Source organism: Xenopus tropicalis, chromosome 3, assembly GCF_000004195.4.
Source record: "Xenopus tropicalis strain Nigerian chromosome 3, UCB_Xtro_10.0, whole genome shotgun sequence".
In the NCBI taxonomy this organism is placed as follows: Eukaryota; Metazoa; Chordata; class Amphibia; order Anura; family Pipidae; genus Xenopus; species Xenopus tropicalis.
This window is the reverse complement of record NC_030679.2, coordinates 31,688,061-31,706,826: the sequence shown is the minus strand read 5'-3', so window position 1 is coordinate 31,706,826 and position 18,766 is coordinate 31,688,061. Positions and strand designations below refer to the sequence as shown.

Genomic DNA, 18,766 nt, shown 5'->3' with positions numbered 1-18,766 from the left:
TCCAGAATAAGATGTTTGGCTTTACCCCATAACAAATCCTAGAGAGCACATCACTTTACTTGCACGTCGTGTTATAGGGAAACATTCAGATCCATACCTGAGGTGCTTTACGTCCAGCTATGGATCCTTAATCTTATGTAACAGTCGTCAGTCTAAATGGTGAATAAAAACAAATAGTCGGCAAGAATGAAGATAGTGGTACTGGCAGAATTAATTAGAAGCCCTTCCCTGAGATGCGCTACTGCTAACCTCCCACTAGAATAGACATGCCATGCTAATATTACATTTGTGTGAGTATTCTGTAGTTTGGGTAAAGCTGTGTACTTAACTGTAAGCAGCCATTACAGGAACAGAGACAGAGGTACAGCTGCTCCTGCTCCCTCCCTCGGTACAGCAAGCTGACTACGGATCCCTACGAGAGACAATTCTCGCAACGCAGCAGCAGTTCTGCTTTCTCAGACTGTCGCAATGACATAAATCCAGTGCTTAGATTGGGGGGTGGATCGTATCCCGTCACTTTTTTTCGCTACATTGCGTCCCCTCTGGTCGCATACTCAGTTTCTGAATACCGGAGCTTGTTTATTTATCAGCAGAACAGAGGGAGGAGAAACGCTGGATAATGCGATGGCAAGGGCTAGGGAGCTGGACTGCACTGTTTGCAGGAGATTGGCCAATGATTAGATGTTTGACTGAGCAACTGGCTTGGAGACTGTCAAGTCGACTGCTTCAGAAACATTTTCTATTGCTGGTGAATGCCGCAGAAAGTTGTCTGCAGGAGGGAACTTCACTCAATTTCTGAAAAATTAGGGCTCTGGCACAAGGGGAGATTAGTCGCCTGCGACAAATCTCCCTGTTTGCGGGCGACTAATCTCCCAGAAATGCCATCCCACCGGTAAAAATGTAAATCAAACTATAAGTTAATTTAGAACTATAAGTAATAGAACTATAAGGGCTCTGGTACACGGGGAGATTAGTCGCCCGCGGCAAAACTCCCTGCTCGCGGGCGACTAATCTCCCCGAGTTGCCTTGACCCTGCCATCCCACCGGCGAACATGTAAGTCGCCGGCGGGATGGCAGACGCGGCGGGGCGATTTCGGGAAATCGCCAAAAAAGCCTTGCGAGTCTTTTTCGGCGATTTGTGCGAAATCGCGCCGCCACGTCTGCCATCCCACCGGCGACTTACATGTTCGCCGGTGGGATGGCAGGGTCAAGGCAACTCGGGGAGATTAGTCGCCCGCGAGCAGGGAGTTTTGCCGCGGGCGACTAATCTCCCCGTGTACCAGAGCCCTAAGTCAAATAGAACTGTCTTTATCATAGTAGAGGGAATCGGCATCACAGAGCCTATGTTTTATTTCTGTCCCAGAAATTTTTACATTTTGCGCAGAAAAAAGAATTACTTCTCGAGTACTCTTTTAGTAATTTATGTCCCTTTCTTTTGCTCAGTAAAAAGCTAAATATTTGTCAGAAAGTTAGGTATTTAGACATAAATATTATCAAGACTAAAGAAAGCTGAAATAGCAAAATGAAATAGCATTCTGGTGCAGGAGAGGAAAGGTAAAAACTAAGTAAGCTTTATCAGAAAGGTCTATGTAAATACAGCCATAAGCACTCACAGAAACGCTGCACTGAGTCCTCTGTCAAAAGAAACACGGGATTTTTTGTGTCTTTTTTTGTAAACATGATGTTCCAGTGTCTGACTTCCTCTCTCAGGAATATCCTTAATTCATGTGGCCAGAGTCTGCGCAGTTCTCTCCTCTCTCCTGCTCCCCCTCCCTTAGGAATGTGTGATCTGAGCTATAGGCTAGACTGCAGGCAGGAAGCTACTTGAAATGGCAGCTACTGTCTTAAGCAAACAGAGAAAGCTTCTAAAGCTGTTTACTCAGGTATGGTAATGGTTTCTTCAGAATAACTATAGCGTTCTAGGTGGCACTAATGTGGCAAATCTATTGGCAGTAAAATGCCAAAATGACTTTCCTTCTCCTTTAAAGTGGGCCAAACCAAAAAGTATTGTGTGGCTTATTATAACAGTGGGCATGGCTTATAACTGTGAGCGTAACCTAATTTTTGGCGCGGCAAGTTACGCGCAGCACACGTAGCATGCCTCCACTTTTTCACCCCAATTCAAGCACTGCATATATCAATATTGTTACCATGTCCTACGCCTCAATAATAACTCATATACAGCACATTTGAGTGTTTAAATTAACTCTACCTTTCCATCCACAGCCTGACTAATTCCTGTACAGAAGGAAGGCTGGGAGGAGATGTCGATCGTCGCATACTGGATTCTGCGTCTTATTTGGATCGCCGTATTTGAAGTGACCGGATGCAACGTTTTACAAGGTATTTTCTAGTAAAGCATTTAAAATAATAAATGCTGGGAAGGATAGGGCAGTTATTGAAGCAGGGTAGAATATTTTTTACTTAAAAAATTTTAGTGTTACTTTTCCTTTAAATGGCAGCTGCTATCAGAGGGAGCTTCTAGGGCTCTTTACTCAGGTATAGGAAAGCTTTCTGCTGAATATAGTGTTCTAGGTGGCACTAATGTGGCAAATTTATTGGCAGTAAAATGCCAAAATGCCTTTCCTTCTCCTTTAAATGCAAATGCCATGTTTTTTTGCCCACAATGCAAGAATTTTTTGCTTGCACTTTGGCACACATCAGGAATAACTGTGTTGAAGTCTGATTGTCATTTCCAGTGTTCAGCATGAGAGTTACATGTGCACCCAATTCCTTTGGTGCAAGTGCACTGTGGTGATTAGAGCAGGCAGCCGTGGGAACCCTGTAGCTGGCAGTGGCAGTAACTCCTGGGTTCCAATAGCAGCCTGCATCAATAGCGTTTAGTTTGGAACAGGAGGAAGGCAGTTAACACTGCCTCAAGTGTTAGAGCAGGTTATAGAGCAAATATTGAAAAGTTACACAGTATGTATGGCTAGGGGTGATTAAAACATGCACATTTTCATATTCATGCACATTTATGTATTCTCTGCAATCCGTGCATTTCTTGGGCCAATCTATATAAGAAATAGACAGGAATAACTTGCCAATATCTTCACTAACCCTAAGGTTGTTAACACTATCCCAAAGGGACATTTCTTTAGATAAAGCCATGTATGCAATTGCAGCTGATGCCTTGGCATACAACGTCATGGAGAGATCCGCCTTCCATCATTAACTGAATATTATGTGCTCGTCTGTTAAGGAAGCAGCCCCCAGTGCCTCTGAATCATATACATTTTGCAATATGTTTTCCTATAAGAAGGATATTAATGAGCTGGAGAGACTGCAGAGACTGCAACTAAACTGGTAAAGGGTATTTAGAAGATTTAAACTATGAGCTTAGACTGTCATGGTTGGGGTTGTTTCCTCTGGATAAAAGGCAGCTGCCAAGGGTACTTGATTTCTCTACATGTATATTAGAGGGGGCATTTTTGAAATAGTGGGGGGATCTTTTTTTTCCCCCATAGAAAAGATCGGCACACCAGAGACCTGAGAAACAATTTTTAGTTGAAGCAGTGTAGGGGGTTCATCAGAGTGAGGACAGCGTGATTGTGTTGGCAGATTCTGTTAACGCCTTAAATGATTTCTTAAACAAACATATCAAAGGCTATTGTGATACTAAAATCTACAATTTGTAAAGATATTGGTGCCTATATAGTTTATGTGAGTATAAAGTTAGGTCAATATAATGTGAATATATGTGCACTAGGGTTCACTTGGTCTTTATGCAACCACGTTCATTGTTTGAATTGCAATTGTTATAGCTCGGATATAAAATGGAAATGAATCTTTCATATTACAGGAGGCAAATGTCAAGCTTCAAGATTATGTATTTTGACCAGGGCAATATATATTATAAAGGCTTCTGTGGTCTGGGCAAGTGTATCTGGGCAAATTCAAGAGGATAAAGGTGGTGCAAAGTTTCAAAATCAGATCCAAAACTTGATACTCCTGTTCTTAGGCAATTTGTAACCCATAAATATGATGCCTGTAGTATTTTGGAGGTAGTAACATCTGCTAGGGGTGGTGAGTCCACTAAGTCCAGCTTACAATTTCAGGATGAAGGGATGAATCATGGCTTTATGCACCCAAAAGGTATGAATACCTCATGGAGTTTACAGATTTGTAATTAGAATTGTTCTCTTCACAGATTCTCCAAGATTATGTTCAGGTACATTGTGATATGTATTGGTCCATACACCAGTATCCTACATTTTATGGTAGGCTAAAAATGTAAATGTTTTTATGTAAATACAGTGCAAATCTATAGTTTCAGGCACCTTCCATTATCCTCTAGAAAGGACTGGTTAGAAGTAGACTGCATAGGGACTTTTATATTGACCAAGGGGACTGGGGTAGCCACATCTTACGGCTGAGGAAAATATACCTTTGTGAAGGGCTTACTTTCTCTGTAGCTTGCCCCCTATAACAAATATCTGCATGCCAGATAAGTTCTGAGATCCCAACATGCAACATACCAACATTCTGGTGCTCATCTCCCTATGGGTTTCACATAGCTAAATAAAGCATTTTTTATATCATACTACTGCATTATCAAAATCAGATACATCTGTATTGGTGTACACATCTATTATCTTTAATATTTATTCTTAGCCAAATACACACAAGACACTGTATGGATATATATTTAGAAAGGATTTGCTTGTCTATCAAAATTTAAAAAAGGGGGGGTTGGTATGTAAAGCAAATACTACAAAAATTAAAATTATTCTGGAAGGAATTTTGGATGTTCCAAGTCTTAATTTAGGGCAAAATAGTATTTTCCTTTCATATTTCTGACTATATTGATATTGTCATAACAATCTTAAACAGATATGGATGGGTTGAAATCTACTGAGCATATTGCAGCCAGAAAAATTAACATTTAGGGAAAATGCTCCAAGTACAAGCTGAGCGGTTCTCTAAATGGAAAGTGCACTGTATCTCTGAAAATGAGGAATAGTGTGTCACCCCGTGGTCATTTAACAGTTGAGAAAAAGGAAGCACTAATTGGATGGGAGCTGGCCAGAGATGCCACGACAAGAGCAGTGAAACACTTGAAAACTGTAAATACATAGTGAGAAAGAATGGATACATAAGCAAAACATTACACCTTGGAAAGTAAAGGAACACTGCTTTTTCTTTTTACTGATTTATTTGATAAAGTACATTGAGCAACAACTAAAAAGTAATACAAAAATCAGGCTTTCGGTTTACTCAAACAAAAAAAACAAAAAACACAAAACACACATCTTAAAAAGTATACCAGTAGAGTTCAAATAAAGCCCATATATTTTACAAAAGGGAAGCATGTTTTTAACATGCATTAAGAACAATGTACACATCAGTAATACTTAACATAACTGGAAAAGCAAGTCCAATAAGCGACTTGCTTAGGTACTTTTACAAAACTAACTTTGAAATCCTGCAGTTTTACCAGCTACATATCTACTTCAGATCACTGTACCCAGATGCCTGAATGAAATATGGAAGTTATTTTAAAAAATTGTCCCACAGTAAGCATAAATTATATATTTTTACTGCAAAAACAGTGTTTCCAATTAGTTTTGCTTAAAACAACCCCACCCACCCCCAGGAAAAAAAAACACAAATGTTCAGTTACATCCCCCAAGCACCACTCATGTTCATACTGCTCGACATGCCTGCCATTCCATTTACTCCTAATGATCCTCGTGTTCCACTACTGTAGTAGCTGCTGCTTAACCCACTTGTACTTCCTTGGAAAGAAAGAAAGAAAACAAAATTAGCCTTCAAATTTAAACAGAATGTAAACAGCAGAAAAAAAGGCTTAAAATTATTTCTGAATCTTAAAAAAAATCTCAGGCATTTTTAACCTATGGGCCATTTATACAGCCTGGGCCATAGAATGTGCTATAGAGACAAGCCAGAACTTGATTATAACAAGACTCAAAATGATAACCAGGCCCTGTAAAAGGTTTTTTTTTTTTGCTTATAAGGATGTACAGTGAGTTAAACTACCAGAACAATGGCTCTGTATAGGTTCATATGATTATGAAGGTATGGTAGGACATTCTGGGGCATTTTTTATTCTGTTGTGGAGGTGCAATGCAAGTAAAGGTTATTTAGTAAACTTTTCCCTGTGGTCTGTCAATATTTACTCGGCACAGAATACAAAGTATCGAGGGGAGGGTGGATTAAAAAAAAAAACACACACGACCTGGACTGAATACACTTACCATAACCACTTAAACTGGCTTGACTTCCATATCCTGCTCCATAGCTTCCACTTAAAGCCTGAGTCCCGGGGCTGCCATAACTCGTTTGTGCCCCTGCAGCTGCTGTAAGAATTTTTTTTTTATAGAAGTTAAGATTAATCTAAGTTCTTTTATACAGCTCCTTAAATGCAGTAAAACTAAACTTAAATGTTGATGAATTAAAGCTATAGAGGGTGCACTAAAAAGCCATCCATCTCCTTCTAAATACATTGTGGGGGGCGATGATAGTAAAGAACCACCGCAATAAGTTACTTAACATACCTAATCCTCCCATCATCTGGCTGCTATATGCACTACTTGATCCTCCAGCTGTAGAATTCAGAAACAGTTCCACGTATCTGTGCTCTGAAAGAATAGAATATTTTAAATGTGAAAACCATGATTTACTCAATATCAATGTCAGACTTGTAGATGTTTTACTAACACATACCACCCACAAACCAATACCCAGTTTAAAAAGATTCTTGCCAAAGTTTGCTGTCCACAGTTTCAAACATTCTATTACCACCGTGATTAAAAAAAAAAAGCTCTAAAGCTCTTTTTACAAACTTTTTTTAAACCACGAGTTACTTCTGGGATACATATTACAATTACTGAAAATCAGTTCTCTATTGCATAAGGGGCTATGACAAACTAAATGCTTTATGGGCCACAGGAAATCTTCCTCTCCCGCAGGCAATAAAGCGTTCAAAAATACCTGCCCATTTGCGTTAATTTGAATTGTGGACATGTAAAACTTTACATACTGTGATTCTGGTAATCGCATAAATATGCGGTTTTGCACGATTACCCAAGAGATATCCCATGGAGGGTAAAGTACTCCTGTCTTTCAGGGATCAAAGCCTTAAAAATTCAAGTATGTAACATTCTGAATTAAAATACAGGAGAAAAAAAAACAAACAAAAAAAAAAAAAAAACACGACTTCAGCGCTGTCAAGAGCCATCAATGCAGTCTTGCCAATAACTTAAATTACATATGTAAATGATAAAAGGATTAAAAACGTCACAGTGAAAAGCTGAAAAATAATATTTCTGACCCTAACATGAGTAAACACAGACAAGCAGCTTACGCATGTTTGCTTTGTCCTTGGACATTGCTGCTACAGCATCTTCATGGGTTGCAAATTCAACATCTGCCTCTCCAGTTACTCTTCCATCTGCACCAATCTCAATGTGAACTCTTACTGGATTTAGAGGAGAAAAGAACTGAGGGGAAACAAAAACGAAAGTTACTTCACTGAAAAATAAACTTTCGCAGTTACAATTACAAAGAGATCAAAACTCACTGTATAAATGTCTGTTTCAGTTGCTCTGTAGGGGAGTCCTCTCATGTGTACACAATGGCCAGTTGTGCTCTGAAAACTGGTTCCATCTCCATATCTACTGTCAGACACTAACGGAAGAAATAAAATGACACCCTTACAACACAAACAGGACGCGAGCACAAGATACAAATCACTAAGAATTTGTTTTTTAGATGGGGACCATGGGAAGCCTGAGCAAGGAGTATTGCACTATTCTACATAAAGAGGCAAAGTGTCACAAACCTTAAAATGGGACATTCTGACCAGCATTTCAGATTACAGCCATGAAACCATTGTTCCATTGAATGAAACACCTATTTACAGCTTATTGGACAGAGGAACAACATGTTGCCCTCAAACGAGGTGTGCGGCTGTCAAGAGGACATGTCACAGCAAAGCAGAACTCAAATATATGCTAAATCAAATGAAATTAAGTTTGCCTGTCAGAAGGGAATGCTGTGCCTGCATCTGACAAGATAAAATCTTATGGTGTATTAAAATCTTTCTGAAATAAATTTACAGTCAGTTGAAGATGCAGGAAGAAAACACCATTTAGCTATATGTTTCCGACTTTCAATATAGCTGTGGGGGAATTGTGTTGCATGACAAGATTCTGTGTTCCAGACAAAATCTGATCAAAACCTCATGTAGTTTATCCCCTAAGTGGCACAGGAGTGCTTAGTTGAGGAAAAGAACCAATAGACATTCAACACATACATGTTTGATAGTTGAACATTTAACATACTACTTACCACGGCCAAACCTCTGATCTGCACCAAAAGCATATTCGTTATATCCATTATACTCTTCATATCCACTGTAACCTACAATACACAAACATGCACATTTAGACAGCAATGGATAAAAAAGCCACATTACAATTCACCACAGTACCTCAGAGGGGCAAGCAACGATCTGAATCTTGTTGCCACTTAGGGGTAGGACATATGATAATTTTGAACTGCTACCTGAGGTAGCCAATGTAAAACTACCTACTGCAGTTCACCTCCCATTCACTGAAAGGTTGCCAAACAATACTGTAACATGAATAACCCATACTGGTGTAAACTGGAGAACATATTGTATTTTTGCACTTGCAAAAACATTATCTTAAAGCAAAAGTAATTGTCCGTAGAATCACTTAAATGGTCAGTATCTCCCCTTATTCAATGATCAGGATTTAGGACCACATATGAAGTAGTTGCAGGAGAAGAGTTCACACATTCAGAAAAATGAAGTGGCGTGCATGCCTTTCCACAGCGGATTCACTTTTTGTACCCCCCCAGTGGGCAACTAATCTCTCCAGCATCTGAACCGCTCCATGGGTTCTTACCCCAGAGGAAATTTACCAAATTCAAATCCCTAACCACACTGTGTAGTAGCCTTCCCAGCACTTTAAAGGAAAAGCAATACACCTTGTAGATTTAGAAAAGCAATGTTTTAGATTTGATTTTTTTGATTTGATTTCCAAACTGACGGTCTTTCTGTAAATCAGTGTGCTACGCCTTATAGCTACTACACATTTAAAAACCCCAAGTCGGTTTTGTCAATAGTTAAAACAAAAAAAAAAAAGACAGACAATAGCTAAATGAAATGTTTTCAGGAATAAAAGAAGATAGCTAGACCCTCAATCATCTTCCATCCAAGTTGATGCACATAGTTTGTGCCTTTTTCTTAATGGTTCTCAAACTGTGGCCCAGCTTTCCTAAGGCCCAAAGCAGTGGCCATTTGTGTCAGTTCCAGCCCTTTTTGAGACCCAACATTTGTCCAGGCCCCCCATTAGCTTATAACCGATAAAAACTGCTAGATTTGAACTACGTTGAATACAGAGAAATATACCAGTGTCAGTCTAATCTAGTTGTGAAATAGCCTAAAACGATTAGCCGCTGCAATTTGTAAAGAGTTCCAACGACAAGTCGCTCGTTTTGTCTCTTACATAAATATAAATATTCAGTACCTTAACAGACAATATTACTCCAAATAGTTTATTGCTCCAAAATCGCTGTGAGACCCCTTTTTCAAGCAATTTTATACAGAAAGCATTGCCATTCAAAACTACTGGAATCGCCGAAAGTAAAAGAGTTGGAAGTCGTTGCGATTTCCCAACTGCACTGAATGTAATTTCTAATTGGGGTGGGGTATATGACACCTGGATTTGTGGAAAATAGGGGGGGGGGGAATGTTCCCCATAACAGTATATGTGGTTTTCTGCTGTTGTGTACAGCTTGAAGATCTACTTCACACATGCACAATTACAGGCCTTAAGACACAAATATTTGTGTGTGTATTTTATGAGCATTAACCGTAAAAGGCAGCAATTACTAATTAAAATAAGCATATACATACCTCCTCCATATGCTCCGCGTCTCATTCTGTCAAAACCTCTGCCTAAATTATTATAGCCTCTGCCGGCTCCCGGCCTGTCATAAGGGCCTGGACGCTGCATACCAAAGAGTTTCCTGGGAGGATCATAGTGTGTACGAACCTCAGCTCGACTGCTCTTGAATATTTCAATATACCTAGAACATTTCAAAAGTAGAGAGCTAAAGATGATGTAGTTGAATTTAAAATAAGTTACAGTAGGGGCTATGGCAAAATGCAGAATATTTACAGTGACAGCAGATCAGAGTCCGCAGTAGGTCTATTATACACATCAGCAGTGTTACCTCAGATGTGCATCTTTACAGTCTAAGGACTGTATATACAGTGCAAATGTTAAGTACACCAAGATAAACATCAGTTATAATTTTACTGCACATTTTATATGTAAAGTCACTGGTATGTAGCACAACCCATTGTGACACTAAATATGCATTTTACCTAAACATATGACACCATATAATAAAGTAAATGAAAGTTTAGCAAGTATCACATTTTCTTATGGTAATACTAATCTAGTCTTTACATTTAAAAAAAAAAAAAAACAAAAAACAACCCTTTACATAAATTCACTTATTGCCTGAATTAAACACCATAGCAAGATAATTAACATTAAATTGTGCATTAAATGTCTGTTAAAACAAGGTATTTTGTTAAATAATGGATAAAGCTACTATACCATAAGAAAAGTGACAACCAACCAACCATCCATCCCCACCTGTGCCCTATTCTCTCCTTGTGTTTCTTTAGAGCCTTTTCAGCTATTTCCTGTGAAGCAAACTGCACGAAGGCCTCCCCCGTACTCCTCCCCTGGAAGTCCACCGGCAATGTTATCCCATTTGGCACGATTTCCAACCCTTCAACCCAAGGACAAATAACCCCAGTGGGGGGTTAAGATTAAAAATCACAAGCCCATACATTCTCATTTCTTTACATAGTAGCACATACATTTATTTTGAAAGGTCAGAACCATTTACCACTGAGTGCTTCAGTTATAACAAGAAAAAAAAAAAAGCAAAGAACAAATAAAGCCCACGTTAAACAGAAAATTATAAGAGACCATTATATTGTCTTTTCAGTTCAGGTGAAATCATATATAAAACATTTGCTTGGATCCACCTTTTACACCTCTGCTTTTCACAGCTATCAATGTCTTGTAAACCATACAAACTCCTGTAAGCATCATCTTCCCATCACTTGTATTAAGTGGGAAAAAAAAAAAAAGCTTAGTAGGAGTAATGTATGGTCCTACACACATTTAGGGATCCAGATAGCCTGCACTTGTAGGATAAAATGAAAAAAAAAAAAAAAAAAAAAAAGCAGCATGGTACATCTAAGTCAAATGGACGACGTCACCCTGAGTGCAAGAACCACACACAGTTGTGTACATCAATTCACACATTCCTTATTTGATAATCACTGAAACAACTGCGCCAATAGTCATCCCATCTACAGAGAACAACATTGGGCTCAGCCATCTAGCTTTTATTTGATGAAAACCTATAATCCAGAACTGAGAAATAGTGTAAAATGGTTTAAATGGGATACAAAGGGAATTGCTGTTTCACTAATTGGGAAAGGTACTTGGAAGACTTGTGGAAAAAGCAAATGTGAACTGCTCTAGTCCAACTGACAGCCTGTGACAAGCAACCAGAAGGCTGTAATTTTAAGGCTTAATTTTAAAATTTATTGTATGTTTTTCAGATACCCCAATATTCATTCTTTTAGCCAACATTTAGACAGATGGTTGGTTGCTAGTGCCAATGAGTCAAGTCAACGGGAAACTGTTATAAGTGTCAAACCAGCAGGAAATATCTATAAAATATTTAATTTTAATACAGGATATGGTTAAAATAGGCTATGCTAATGGGGAGAGAAAATGTTTTTCGGTGAAAGATGTGTTTCAAAAACAAAAAGCCAAATGTGCCATAAAGCAAAAGAACAAAAACAAAATGCTTGAAGTTTGGTATTTTCTAGCTCAAAACTTATTTCAGACAAATAAACTTTTAGAACATTTTATCTCTAAAAAGAGTAAAACACTAAAAGCATTTAAAAGTTGATACACTAAAGGAAATGGTACACCTGTCTAAAATATTAGGCCTGTCAATTCTGGCAGCTAGGTTACAAAAAAAAAAAACACATTATATTCATGCACCAGATCTCAGTCTCTGCAAGACCAGTGCTGGGACAGGGTGAAGATGTAGTTTTTTCTTCTAGCTGATGCTATGCTTAACGTAACTCTGATGCACGGAGCCCAAAATAAAAAATAGCTTACTTGTAGTACCTATGTAGGAGAAAGTGGCCTTGCTCCTAAAATCCATTTAGTTGTAGAAACTCTGGATGGATAACCTCCAAGCCTTGTAATTCAAAACAAAAGCTGCCCCTTTTCCTGTCTCCATAGTCAGAGCAATGTACTATGGGAGTAGTATTTAATATCCATAAAAAGAAAAAAAGAAAAAAAAGCTCCTATTTGGCCACTAACATTCTTTCAGGGGAAACAGATTTCTAGTTTCTCAGCAATGACCTTCCATACTGATATTGGTGCCCTAAATGAGTAGATTCATGACATTTGGAAACTAGCAATGTTACAAAAAAACGACCTTAAAAGGCCAACAAAAATGCCTTATATGTAGAGCTCCTACTACCTGTATCAAAGCACAATTAGAGAGAACTTTATACAAAAAAAAGTGTCCATATCTCAGGCTATGCAGAGACTTTGCAGACTGAAATTCAAGCATGCCCATTAGGCATACAGTGTAGTGTAGTAGTGCCCAAACCAAAAGCCCTTGCTGGAATTTAGACTTCACGTCACAGCTGTTTTATAAAAAGTCCACAAAAAAAAAAAAAAGCACCAAGACAAGCAAATGCAATGACCTCAATATGTGCATAGTCCCATCTAAATGGTACTAAATAACAGTAGCACAAAACAGTTAGCAAGACCTACTATGCTTGATCTATACGAAATACTGTACCATAGATGCATAACAAACTTCATGGTTAAGTTACAAAAGATAATGTTACTACTTTTCCTGCTAACAATACAACAGCCTTCTCTTGCAAAATCAAGCGACAGAAGCACTAGTGATCTGGGACCAGCCAGAAGCAAGACACATTTCTTTGCAATATATGTATTTAAAGGCAGTTTGGCCACATACAAGTGGGACTTTTCGGCCACAACGATCAAACCATTTATGAGGGGCAAGCAGGAAGGGAAGATGTGTAACCTCAACTCAAGGTTGGCCACTATTCATATATGCACTTACAGGAAATATCAGAATGGATTTTTAGCTCTGCCACATTCCCCACATTACACATCTGCATTTCACTAAACAGTATATATGCTTATTATATATGAACAGTAATTACCAAATACGAAAGATTTTAGATGCATTTAAATAAAGTGCAGGTTAACTGAATTTTATTATAAATTTTATTTCTTCAGAAACATTAGATTATTAAATACGCTGCAGTGTAACCATGAGCGGGGGCAGCCATTCTAAATCTGCCTGTAGGGCCCATGTTTACTTAGCAGAAGAAATAATTTGTACCTACACGGCCCATGAACATAACAAATGCCATCTATAGTGGATAAAAAAAAGGGGGGGGGGGGATTCAGGGACATCTAGAAAACGCAGCCGGAAGGGTGCACGGATTGAGATATTATATAACTGCAATTACTGCTACCTTGCAACATTTTCAAGTAGTCTGGTTACCCTACTTTAAGTGTTACAAGGGAAAGAGAAGAGGACCATGTGATAAATTGTGATGTTACCCATAGCAACCAGTTACCTATAGAAACTAAATGGCTTTGTTTTCATTTTCTAACTTGTAGACTGTTTATAGGCAATCAAATTCATGTAATTCAGCATCTTTGTTCTTATTTGATGCCCAAGAAAGGAAGACTCTTAGAGATTGCATCGTAAATGGGTATATCTATAGTAAACCAGGGCGCAATTATAACCACAAGCAGCTCCATATGTAGGTAATCACTCCCAAAAGCTATTTAAAGTTCTCCTCATTTTATTAATCCACGCATTTCCCCACAATGTATTCCCTTAGAAAGCAAAATCCTGCAGTTTAACTTGAAAATTACAAATTTTCCACATACCTGAAAAAAACTGTACAATCTCTTCTTTACTGCAACCAAAGGGCAGACCTCGGAGACGAACAAAACCATCATTTGCAGTATCTGGGCTGTTAGGACCAGTGTGCTTTAGAACCCAGTCCATTTCAACATTATTTGACTTGAAAACTGCAATTAAAAAAGGGAACCATTACAACAAGCAAAAAACAGTATTTTGCTTAAAGGAGGAAGAAAGGTAAAAATCACTAGGGGTTGCCAAGTGTTAAGCACCCCCCAGTGACTTATCACTTATCTTTTACCCCAAGGTAGCTGCAAGCTGTGTTTCCTCTTCCTTCTGAATCCCAGTGCCCATGCATGCACAGTAGTGTGAAAAAGCCAGCTTTTTTGTTAAATTTTGGAATTTCCCTCTACTGTGCAAGCTGCGCAAAGACAGAAGTAAGAGGAGAGACAGTCGCTCGCAGATACGCTGGGTGCTATTTTCTCCTAACAGGGGCACCAGCCCGGGGTAAAAGGTAAGCGATTAAAGTCACTGGGGGGTGCCTAACATTTAGCACCCCCAAGTGACTTAGCCTTTCCTTCTCCTTTAAGTGAAGACAATGTCATGGTCAGGAGGTCCCTAGAGGAAATACATATGTATATGTTTTTTTATTAGGTCATAATACTAAACTGAGCACCTTCTGGACACATCAAGGTGGTTTCATAAACCAATTACTCGCCCATGTCCCTTTAAAAAGGTGCAACTAAAATTACAATTTTTGTTTGTAAGTAAAGGAATACTTTCATGTCTCAGCATTGCTTTGCATGATTACCAGGGCAAACAGCAAAGGACCAGAAATTGATTGGAGTCTGTACACCAGGCATGTGCTATTGCAGTGATCCCCAACCAGTGGCTCGTGAGCAACATGTTGCTCCCCAACCCCTTGGATGTTGCTCCCAGTGCCCCCAAACCAGGTAGTTACTTTTGATTACTGACTTGAGAGCAAGTTTTGGTTGAATAAAAACAAGATTTACTACCAAATAAAGCCCCCTGTAAGCAGATAGTGTGCATAGAGGCCCCTAATAGCCAATCACAGCCCTTATTTGGCACCTCCATGAACTTTTATGATGCTTTTGTTACTCTCCAAGTCTTTTTATATTGGACTGTGGCTCACGAGTAAGAAAGGTTGGGGACCCCAGTGCTATTGTATAGCCCAACAGTACAAGAATAAGATCAGTACAGCCAAAGATTAACTGGATTTGTTTGATAATCGCATGTGAAGCACTATAGAGAAGTCTATGTTAGCAGCTTTTAAAAATCATTCTATCATATTAGGACACATACAACTGTCCTGGCAGGGGCAAGCTGTACAGAGATCCTTTAGTTATCACCATACCAAAACACAAATAGGCAGATTAATTGGTTCTTAATGAACTGGACCTTAGCACAAGGGTGTTATAACAATTTGAGAGGGAACACAGACTGTGAACCCCACCAGGACAGAGACTAACCCCACTAATCTCAGTAATGAGACAATACTAGTTTCAGGCACCTTTCCCACCAGTAAACCCTACACATTAAGGTTGAAAGCAGGCAGATTAGGATTCCAATCACAACACATACCCTCTACATATCGGTGGCCCATTGTTGCTCTGTCTTTCTTCAGCGCCAGTTTCAGGTCTTCCTCAGTTTCAAACTCGACAAAAGCCTCTCCACTAGGCCTTCCTTCCCGTGTATAGATGAAATGGATGCCCGACAAGCCATTGGCAATTTTGCATTCTATGGAACACAAAGAGCCATTGAATACACCCGCGAAGAAGCGGTACAGACTACAAAATAAGCCAACAAAGCCGAAACTCTTACCTGAGAAGAAATTCTCGATCTCATCGTGAGAACAGGACCAAGGCAGGCCGCGTACTTTCACCACAAAGCCGTCGGAGCACTCAGAGGCGGACATTTTGCCGATACGTGTGTGTGGGCGGGGCTAACTGCAACAGACACGTGACTCGGATTAATAGCGCACAGACACAAAATGGCGATCACGGAAATGAGCGGCCTACACTCTAGCCATGCACACAATGCCCACGCCTGAAACTATTGTAGGATCGGATCCTCTATTATAGCAAAAATATGCGAGTAACTTAAACGCCCAACATGAAACACTCAAAATTCGTCAGCTACACGCAGGAAGATGTTTCGCTGGGTACTATATAAAGTAGTACGTATTAATGAAACATTGCTACAGCAGCTACAAGCCTTTAGCTTGAGCAACTTGGATATCGTTCCAAATACAACAGCATCGGGCTGCATGCAATCCATTAACAATAACACACGCCGGCCGCTCGCTTACCGATAACAAAGAAAGGCATGGAACGATAGGCCCAGAAGAAAGCATGCCAATTATAAAAATAACTATAACTCACTGGGCATTCTATACGTAATTTCGAACTGAGATTCGGTTTAGTTATGGCCCTCAATCACCCGAAACCCGTAACGTGAGCTTACCAGTGCTGCTGCTCGGCAGGATGGAGTTGTGCTGCAGTGTGGCTGGGACTAAAGCGCATACAGCGCCTGCGTGCTTGTAATATGGAGCTGTACGCATGCGCAGAGAGACTACGGAAAATCCCCGCCCTCATCCTACTCTGTCTCCTCCCACATAGTTTGCAGTGGTTCAGGTCTAGTTTCGCTGCTGTTATTAGTGCCTGCGGCAAACAAAGGCTTGTGGTTAGTCTGTATTTCTTTACACGTCCTAGATATGAGGGAAAACGATCAGAAGAGCTCTCAGGATTTGGTCATATTACCCCAAAAACTAGGCGAACATGTTACAAAATCAAAACCGAACTCTGATTGGGTGTTACACTATTTTTTGAGAAGATGCGTTACTTTAACCAAAACCTAACTAAAAAAATATGCTCTAATAGAGAGCTCCAGTTTCTGAGGGTATAGAAAGGGTAAAAAGCTTGACCAAGGGGCTGATTTACTAATCCACGAATCCGAATCCCGAATGGGAAAAAATCGGATTGGAAACATTTTGCAGTTTTTTTCGTAAACTGACGCGACTTTTTCGTAGCCATTACGACTTGCTCGTAAATTGTCACAACTTTTTCGTAGCCATTACGACTTGCTCGTATATTGTCGCAACTTTTTCGCGCTCGTAAATTGAGCGCTCGTAAACGGCGGGCAAACCTTCGCGACTTTGCGTGATTTTGGAAGCCTCCCATAGGACTCAATGGCACTCTGCAGCTCCAACCTGGCCCAAGGAAAGTCTCCCATAGGGCTCAATGGCACTCTGCAGCTCCAACCTGGCCCAAGGAAAGTCTCCCATAGGGCTCAATGGCACTCTACAGCTCCAACCCGGCCCAAGGAAAGTCTCCCATAGGACTCAATGGCACTCTGCAGCCCCAACCCGGCCCAAGGAAAGTCTCCCATAGGGCTCAATGGCACTCTGCAGCTCCAACCTGGCCCAAGGAAAGTCTCCCATAGGACTCAATGGCACTCTGCAGCCCCAACCTGGCCCAAGGAAAGTCTCCCATAGGGCTCAATGGCACTCTGCAGCTCCAACCCGGCCCAAGGAAAGTCTCCCATAGGGCTCAATGGCACTCTGCAGCTCCAACCTGGCCCAAGGAAAGTCTCCCATAGAGCTCAATGGCACTCTGCAGCTCCAACCTGGCCCAAGGAAAGTCTCCCATAGGGCTCAATGGCACTCTGCAGCTCCAACCCGGCCCAAGGAAAGTCTCCCATAGGGCTCAATGGCACTCTGCAGCTCCAACCTGGCCCAAGGAAAGTCTCCCATAGGGCTCAATGGCACTCTGCAGCTCCAACCTGGCCCAAGGAAAGTCTCCCATAGGGCTCAATGGCACTCTGCAGCTCCAACCTGGCCCAAGGAAAGTCTCCCATAGGGCTCAATGGCACTCTGCAGCTCCAACCCGGCCCAAGGAAAGTCTCCCACAGGGCTCAATGGCACTCTGCAGCTCCAACCCGGCCCAAGGAAAGCCTCCCATAGGGCTCAATGGCACTCTGCAGCTCCAACCTGGCCCAAGGAAAGTCTCCCATAGGGCTCAATGGCACTCTGCAGCTCCAACCTGGCCCAAGGAAAGTCTCCCATAGGGCTCAATGGCACTCTGCAGCTCCAACCTGGCCCAAGGAAAGTCTCCCATAGGGCTCAATGGCACTCTGCAGCTCCAACCTGGCCCAAGGAAAGTCTCCCATAGGGCTCAATGGCACTCTGCAGCTCGAACCCGGCCCAAGGAAAGTCTCCCATAGGGCTCAATGGCACTCTGCAGCTCGAACCCGGCCCAAGGAAAGCCTCCCACAGGGCTCAATGGCACTCTGCAGCTCCAACCCGGCCCAAGGAAAGTCTCCCATAGGGCTCAATGGCACTCTGCAGCTCCAACCTGGCCCAAGGAAAGTCTCCGATAGGGCTCAATGGCACTCTGCAGCTCCAACCTGGCCCAAGGAAAGTCTCCCATAGGGCTCAATGGCACTCTGCAGCTCAAACCCGGCCCAAGGAAAGTCTCCCATAGGGCTCAATGGCACTCTGCAGCTCGAACCCGGCCCAAGGAAAGTCTCCCATAGGGCTCAATGGTACTCTGCAGCTCCAACCCGGCCCAAGGAAAGTCTCCCATAGGGCTCAATGGCACTCTGCAGCTTCAACCCGGCCCAAGGAAAGTCTCCCATAGGGCTCAATGGCACTCTGCAGCTCCAACCTGGCCCAAGGAAAGTCTCCCATAGGGCTCAATGGCACTCTGTAGCTCCAACCCGGCCC

At 41.1% G+C, this 18,766-nt stretch overlaps 2 protein-coding genes across 4 annotated transcripts in view; both read right to left on the bottom strand.

Annotated features, from left to right (window-relative positions):
• rufy1 (RUN and FYVE domain containing 1) overlaps positions 1-592 on the bottom strand; it is a 34,182-nt gene extending 33,590 nt beyond the window's left edge. Inside the window, exons 1-2 of one of the 3 annotated variants that reach the window (XM_004912817.4) lie at positions 330-592; positions 98-152 (exon numbers count right to left, since the gene is read on the bottom strand). Coding sequence is in view for 1 of the 3 variants with exons in the window: in XM_004912816.4 (XP_004912873.2) it covers positions 330-342 (13 nt within the window). In the remaining 2 variants the exon portion in view is untranslated. The remainder of the gene's footprint in view (positions 1-97; positions 153-329) is intronic. The other 2 variants (XM_002937729.5, XM_004912816.4) reach the window with 2 other exon arrangements.
• Positions 593-5,136: 4,544 nt separating this feature from the next.
• On the bottom strand, positions 5,137-16,543 carry hnrnph1 (heterogeneous nuclear ribonucleoprotein H1). Its single transcript, NM_001005664.1, has 12 exons — positions 16,507-16,543; positions 15,865-15,989; positions 15,625-15,780; positions 14,049-14,192; positions 10,659-10,797; positions 9,908-10,080; positions 8,314-8,385; positions 7,544-7,650; positions 7,328-7,463; positions 6,519-6,602; positions 6,219-6,320; positions 5,137-5,738 (listed from the first exon to the last, which is right to left on the bottom strand). The coding sequence occupies exons 2-12, from the start codon at positions 15,956-15,958 to the stop codon at positions 5,620-5,622; spliced, it is 1,326 nt and encodes a 441-aa protein (NP_001005664.1). The 5' UTR covers positions 15,959-15,989; positions 16,507-16,543; the 3' UTR covers positions 5,137-5,619.
• Between the last annotated feature and the right edge of the window lie 2,223 nt (positions 16,544-18,766).